The sequence below is a fragment of the Salvia hispanica genome, chromosome 1, assembly GCF_029641045.1.
Source record: "Salvia hispanica isolate PSC_SH4W2 chromosome 1, Shi_PSC_v1, whole genome shotgun sequence".
NCBI lineage: Eukaryota > Viridiplantae > Streptophyta > Magnoliopsida > Lamiales > Lamiaceae > Salvia > Salvia hispanica.
Window position 1 is genome coordinate 38,892,679 of NC_142692.1, and position 7,518 is coordinate 38,900,196.

General features: G+C 36.1%; 2 protein-coding genes across 2 annotated transcripts; one reads left to right on the forward strand and one right to left on the reverse strand.

Moving 5' to 3' along the window:
- LOC125222818 (GDSL esterase/lipase EXL3-like) lies at window positions 1-3,374 on the forward strand. The gene is made up of 6 exons (XM_048125648.2): window positions 1-125; window positions 1,648-1,942; window positions 2,163-2,293; window positions 2,362-2,595; window positions 2,662-2,917; window positions 2,986-3,374. Exons 2-6 carry the CDS (start codon window positions 1,678-1,680, stop codon window positions 3,174-3,176), a joined length of 1,077 nt encoding a protein of 358 aa, XP_047981605.1. The 5' UTR covers window positions 1-125; window positions 1,648-1,677; the 3' UTR covers window positions 3,177-3,374.
- Window positions 3,375-3,487: 113 nt separating this feature from the next.
- Window positions 3,488-4,994, reverse strand: LOC125222820 (uncharacterized protein C594.04c-like). Its single transcript, XM_048125650.2, has 3 exons — window positions 4,660-4,994; window positions 4,323-4,586; window positions 3,488-4,102 (listed from the first exon to the last, which is right to left on the reverse strand). Exons 1-3 carry the CDS (start codon window positions 4,900-4,902, stop codon window positions 3,623-3,625), a joined length of 987 nt encoding a protein of 328 aa, XP_047981607.1. The 5' UTR covers window positions 4,903-4,994; the 3' UTR covers window positions 3,488-3,622.
- Window positions 4,995-7,518: the final 2,524 nt, after the last annotated feature.

The window sequence follows — 7,518 nt, forward strand, 5'->3', positions numbered from 1 at the left end:
ACTTGGATTACACATTGTTACTTTTGTATGCACCTTCATTCCTGGATTAAAATTGGTGCCCCAGTTGTTTTCACTGTCAATCACCTTATTCATAGAAGATCTAACGGAGACTAAAAAAGTGACAGGTATGTCACTTGGTAAAATCCGTAGATATGCTTTTCTTCTTCTACTATTGTTCTTGTCTGATTTCTTGAGGTATTTTGTTGTTTGGGTGATTCTGTAGGCATTCTTTTTTAATAGATTTTGTTTGGCTATTTGCTCATCATTCCTTGGTTATTGGCTTAGTCTTATTTTTGTCACTTGTTTTTGCTGTCTTTATTAGCCTTTTGAACCTCAGTTTTATAAGTTGAGCCATTAATTACTACTTCCTCTGTTCCATAATAGTAGAAGCGTTTCTTTTCAGCACTGAATTTAAAAAAAATTGTGTTAAGTGGGTTAGTTAAAGGAAGAATAAATTAGAACATAAAAAAAGGTATTGAGATGAAAAAATAATAAAGTAAGAGATAGTAGAAAAGTAATTGAGAATAAATGTGTTGACTTTTTTACTAAAAAAGGAAATGAGTCTACTATTATAACACCAAAATAGCAAAATGACTCTACTACTATGACACAAAGGAGTATAATTTTTTGCTACAAGGAGTATAATTTTTGGGTTTGAGATTTTCTAATTGCATAAAAAATTACCTAGAATAAGAAAATAAGTACACAAATTAAAATGATTGCACTTATCAATGCTATAAATATAATTGTTTGAACATTATTAGATACATATTGATCAATCTTAAATATTATTTCCTCGGTCCCATAAAAATATGGGCAATAGATATGGCATGAGAATTAAGACAAATTAGTAAAATAAGATATAGGAGGAAATAATGTAAGAGAGATGAGGAGAGTGATAGTTAAAGTAGTATTAGTGGATAGTTGGACCTACATGATTAAATTGATATAATTTTTCAAAAATAGAAATATGTGGAACGGATGAAAATAAAAAGTGCACATATTTTTATGGGACGGAGTAATAATGTTACACACTCATTCATTCCTTTCTATTTTTAAATATCTAACTTAACTAGGTAAATAGTATTAGGCATGAATAAATTAGTGTAAAATTAGTCCTATTTATATATATTAATTATTGGAATATGGGGTCTATCAACTATTTATAATAAAAATAAAATAAAATTTTTATTATGTGACTGACGGAAAAAAAAAACAGAACTCTTGAGAGTGTATATATATTGCCTATTTTAAGGTTTATTTTAATGTTTGGAAAGTGGAAAGACATCGATCGTGAGTTCGTGACTCATCAGAGTTTTTTATTATTATGCATATAAGTGTTAGCACGTTATTGATGCACTATTTTTCATTATGTCAACCAGAAAATTCAATATTGGGACATGTTTACTAGCACTAAGAAAATTCTTGTATATAATAAATCATACAAACTGGTGATATTTTTAGCATTATGTATAGTTCAGAATACTTCCAATTAAGGCGAATAATTCAGGGTATCAAATTCTAATATTTCACCCTTTTTATAAGCAATAAATATATGTTTACAACTCACTTTTGTACTATTAATTGTATTATTATTCCATAGTAAAGTAATGCAGAATGACGTGATGTTGTGAATTAATTTTAGAGGCAGAGAAAGAAAAGGAAGAGGTTGTGAAGATGAGGAGGAATTCCAATTCATGGAGTTTGTTTGGTGTAATTACTGTGTATGCAATGATGAGTTGTTGTGAAGGGCGAATCGTTCTCCCGCCGAACGTGACGGTCCCAGCGGTATTTGCGTTCGGAGATTCGATCGTTGATCAAGGCGCGAACAATCATGTGGCAACATTGATCAAATGCAATTTCCAGCCCTACGGAAAAGATCTCCACGGCTTCGGTCCCACCGGCAGATTCAGCAACGGCAAGACCCCTCCGGACTTTATCGGTAATGTGGCTCGCATGTTTATTAATACGATTCACCTTATTTTCTTAGTTTATAGAGAGAATTTTTTTTCTAAAAATGAAAATGTGCTAAAAAAAAAAAGTGTGACATCTTTTTGGGACGGAGGGAGTAGTAAAATTCCCACTTGGATGACATAATTTAAATAAAAAAGCAAAGGTTTGAAATAAATGTAACAAAATTGATAGGAGTATTTGCATTGCAGCCTCAGAATTGGGAGTGAGAGAACTGATACCAGCTTATCTTGATTCCAATTTGACGCCTGAAGACCTTGTAACTGGAGTCAGCTTTGCTTCGGGAGGATGCGGCTACGACCCGCAAACTGCTCAAATAGTGGTATGATTGTAATAAAATTTGAGGAATTTTTTGTCGTAATAATCGAATACTATAATGTACTCGTGCAGTTAGCAATATCACTGTCTCAGCAGTTGGATCAATTCAGAGAATACATTGGAAAGCTGAAAGCAGCAGTTGGGGAAGAAAAGGCCAAGTTTATCCTGGAAAACAGCTTATTCCTGGTGGTGGCAGGCAGTGATGATCTTGCCAACACTTACTTCACACTCGGCATCCGTCGCGCCCAATACGACGTCAACTCATACGCTGATCTCATGGTGTCCTCGGCTTGCAACTTCATAGAGGTATGTATGTTAGTACAAATTAATAAACACAGATGATGTATACTATATAATAATATTCCAATGCAGGACATATACAGGCTTGGAGCGAGACGAATTGCTGTTTTCGGCGCCCCACCTATTGGATGTTTGCCGGCTCAGAGAACCCTTAAAGGTGGCATAAGCAGGTTTTGTTCCGAGGAACAAAATGAGGCTGCGCAATTGGTTAATTCCAAGCTCGCACCCGCACTTGCTTCCATACGCCAACGCTTGCCTCAGTCCAGGCCTGTTTACATCAATATCTATGACCCTCTTCTTGATCTCATCCAACACCCTTATAACCACGGTCAGCCCCTATTTTTACTTGTTCATCTCATCATATATATTCACACTATCTCCATGCGCTTGTTTTAGGGTTCGAGGTTAGTGACAAAGGCTGCTGCGGGTCAGGAGCCATAGAAGTGGTCTTACTGTGTAACCGATGGAGTAGAATGTGCCGCGATGACTCTAAGTACGTATTTTGGGACAGCTACCATCCCACTGAGAGCGCATACAAGATTATCGTTGATCAACTCCTACAAGAATCCGTCAAGTACTTCGAATGAGATTGGGAAACAATTTCATTCTTAATTTCTTATGTGAATCATCTGAGGATGCCTCAAGTGATGATATGTTCCACTTGTCAATAATGGTGTGTGCTACCTAGACTAAGGGAGATGCTGTAACAACCCTATAAAAGGGGCTTCACTAAATATTCAACATACACAATAAAACAATCAAATATTCATCTCTCGATTACCAAAGTTCATTTACTGATTTTTCCAGGTTGAGGTATATCACAAACTAAATCATCAAGCTCTACCAAACATTTGAGGATGAACTATACTACTACTATAATTTAGATACAAACATCAGATTCACAAGTACCATAGCACATTCAATTTCACTCACAATTCGAACAACACTTAAACTTGAAAACATAAGACAAATTCATGCGATAGCAAATATTAACATTCATTTTCATACGATCCCAAACACAATTAAGAGACGTTCATATCTCCTTTTTTTGTTTCCCCACCAAGGATGCCTTGAACCACGGCACCCAAAACGACGTCGTTTCCTGATACTCCTTGTAGGCTTCAGCCCTATAGTCCTGTTTCGACATTCGCTCCTCCACAAGAACAGTGACGATGCCCAAGCACACACTATTGACCAACGGCCCAATAAACCACCAGCTATAATCCAAATTCCAGGCGAAAAGGCCGACTCCCGACCACCACAACTGCTCTCCAAAGTAGTTGGGGTGGCGGGAATAGCGCCATAGCCCTTCATCCAGAACCGGCACTAGTGCCTCACCGTCCTTCTTCAGCCTCTCATTTCGACCGATAAAGTTGTAAAGCTGCGTGTCGGCGAAATATGCGATTGTGACTCCGGCCAAGCATGTCGCCGCCGCGACCGCGTCCCAAATACTTAGTTGCTTTTGGTTTGAGTGGATCACGTAGAATGGCATGGTTATTGCCATCAGAAACGCCTTCACACCATAATATAGTTCGTTACATTATTCATAGCAAGTAGTAATAACTCAAATATAGTCAATTAAATCATACTACTACTATTAAATTATAGTAAATTTTAATTCTGACATCGCAAATTTTGGAATAAATTTTAGAAGTGGCATGAATTTTGATTTAACTGTTGAAATAAGTTGATAGTTAAATTTTGATTAAAATAAGAAACGAAAAAAATAATACCTGCTGAGCAACATAGACGGTGAAGAAAGAGAGCCACCAAAATTTAGCGCCATACTGTTTCCGCATGTCGTTAATTCTCCAGTCTTCTCTCTCTCCCAACTGCCATTTCTCCCGCCGTAAGTAGTTGTGCGTCATCCTCACGAACCACACCCACGTCAGCACCACCACCAATCCCGATCGCCGCCCCTCCCACTCTGCCGCCGGGTGGTTCCTGTAGTAGTGAAGCGCCAGCACCGGTATCACCGTCCAGTACAGGTCGATCAGCTGAAAAATTAAATTGAGTCAAATCAAATTAGGGCTTTTCCGATTTGGGGGAAAATTGAGGGGACGAACGAACCCAGTTGCTTGACTGGAGGAGGGCGAGGGCCCAGAAGAGGACGTTGATGTTGAGGAAGAAGAGGAGATTGGCTAGGAGGACGGGGTGGTGGTAGCACCACGCCGCCCACGGAGAGTCGGGCGATCCGGCGTAGTGGCGGAGGAAGGAGTGGTAGAAGAAGATGGACGGGAGGGGAGCGAGGAATGCTAGCGCGGTGCAGAGCATGTTTTTGGCGGGAGAGTGGTTGCTGGTGGAATTCGCCATTGGCGATGAATCGGTGATGGTGAAGATTCAGAACGGTTAAGGTTGTGTTTAGAGAGGTAGCTGGTTTTATAGAGCTACTGTTCTTCATCTTGCTTCACCTGTTTTTGTTTACTTTTATATTTAACAATTCTTTAGATATTCTATTTTGATTTTGGATTCTCTTCTTCTAAAGTTGGTACACATCTTTCATTAATACACTCTAAATATGAAAACTCATTTTCAGAAATTCATGTTAAATTGCAATTGGTCCTCTTTAAAGGTTAACGTCACCCTTGGTCCTTTCCACAAACTCTCATATTTCGTGAGAACGTAACAATCGGTCTTCCTTAAGGGCCAATGTCACAATTGGTTCATTTTCCGAGCCATCATTAGATGGCACTGCGATTTGTCATATTACCCACATTTACATATAATTCAAACTTCAAAATATTTTTTTTACATTACTTACTTCCAATCTGGGTTTGATTTGTTACATCACCCGATTTGAAATCGTGTACTCGTGAGTATGAGGGTCAACTCCGTTAACCACCATTTTTGACTAAAAATTAGTATAATTTCTGTGCACTGTTATCCTATTCTATTTTTTTATAGCATTAATTTTACCAGTCTTGGGTTGATATTGACTAATTTTGCCAGAAGTGGACAAACTACGTCGACTAATAAATACTTTATTGCAACGTCAATATTATCAATAAAAATATAGTAGTTAAATAATAAATACTCTTACTTCTACTCATTTGTGTAGAATTAACTAAAAATAGAAAAAATCGCCAAAAAAAATATTAGCAATTGAAAATATTGACAAATTGCACTAACTTTTTTTTATCCTATTTTTCTTTATATTTTTAAAATCTTAAAATCCTTACCGAGGAAGTATATTTGATTTCTTTAGCCTCACTAATTTTATGGCACGGTTGATGGGCCAAAAAATATATGAACATCAATTTAACTAAAATGTTAATGAAATCGGAAAAATAATGTTAACATGTTATATTTATTCGGTAATGTGGGGGATGTTTTAATCAAGATAAGAATTTTAATTAATAAATATATTATGAAATCGATGGCGCCGTCTAATGGCAGTAAAAGTAAAGGGGTTGGACCACAGAATCAATTAGTTGGATGGTTAGTGGGCTAATGATTGTAGTTAGTGATAATTTTAATCCGGTGCTCCATGCCGGCATAAATCATGATCATCATCATATGCTTTATTCCCAAATCAAATGTATCACACCAACATTTTTTTTATTTTTTTTTAACCAATGAATGATCACGAGTGTGAAGCGCAGATCAAAACCCAATTCGCATTGAGGGGTAAAAGTTATTATAGTTATATGATATGGAAGTTGTCAAATCTGCTAAGTACTTTACAGGATATGAGATTATGTTTCCATTTTTCTGTTAGTCATATTAAGCTGTACTGTATTCATATATTATTTTCAAATATACATTGTCTCAAATAAAATATGTTGGGATAAACAATTGCAATGAGCTGAGTCATTTCTCTAGAATTGGGCCTCAATTGGGCCAGTATATAAAAGCTATGCCCAAATGAGATGTACTAGTAATAATTTTGATTTTGGTGAAATTAGCAAAGAGGTTGGGCTTTGATATATGTATTGTTTTGCACACACTTAGCCCAAAAGAACTGAGAAAATAGAGATAGCGCATGAGATGGAGACAATAACAAAAGTAAAAAATTTCCAATTTCTAAAGACAAATGTCGACAAACGAAGCTGGCAATTCGACAACGACTGACCTTCGATAACTTACTTCAACTTATTTATTTCCCAAACCAACGACAACAACGACCTTCAAAGTTTTCGACACTGTAGGTTTTATTTTCAGGATTTGTCTGAAGTTAACAGATTATGAAGATTTATATACATGGTACAAAGAAATGGCAGTTCAAATATCAAAATCTTGAGTTGACGTTTTGAGGTGGGCCGAGAGCTATCAGGTCATGGGCCAAATTTGGCCCATCATTTCCAATTTTCAGTTCAGATTTGAATTGAATCGGCCCATATAGTTATCTGATTTAATATGATACAATATGAAAGTAATTAATATTTCATTCAATTCTTTATTTTACCGGACGTACCAATTAAATAAAATAAGTCGTTCCAGTCTCACCTAATTAAACAGTCATACCTATGCTAATATGCTATAACCAATCAATTCCTTATGGAGTACTAGTATTAAATAAACAATTTTCAACGCATCCCTCCAAAAAATCAAATGCCTGATAACTAGAAAGAAATGATGATATAGAGAAGTAATTAATGAAACAAATAAGTAATTAATTGACAAGCCCTAATATCTTCACAACTTGGCTCGAAACATGTCGTTACATGTAAAGTTCTCATTTCTTAATACACCTTGTTTCTGAAAAGGAAAATAATCACTTGCATAATCCCATATAAAATAAATTTTATATGTGTTTTTTGATAAATTAACATCAAGATAATTAAATAAACTGAAATAGAATCATGATCGAAAATTCAAATCCTCTCATGGACTGTTTCCGGTTGGCCCAAACCTAAACTAGGCTTCTAACAAGTTTGGGCCCAAGCCGATCCTAGATTCCTAGGTTTACAAAAAGTTATGTTAAAATTT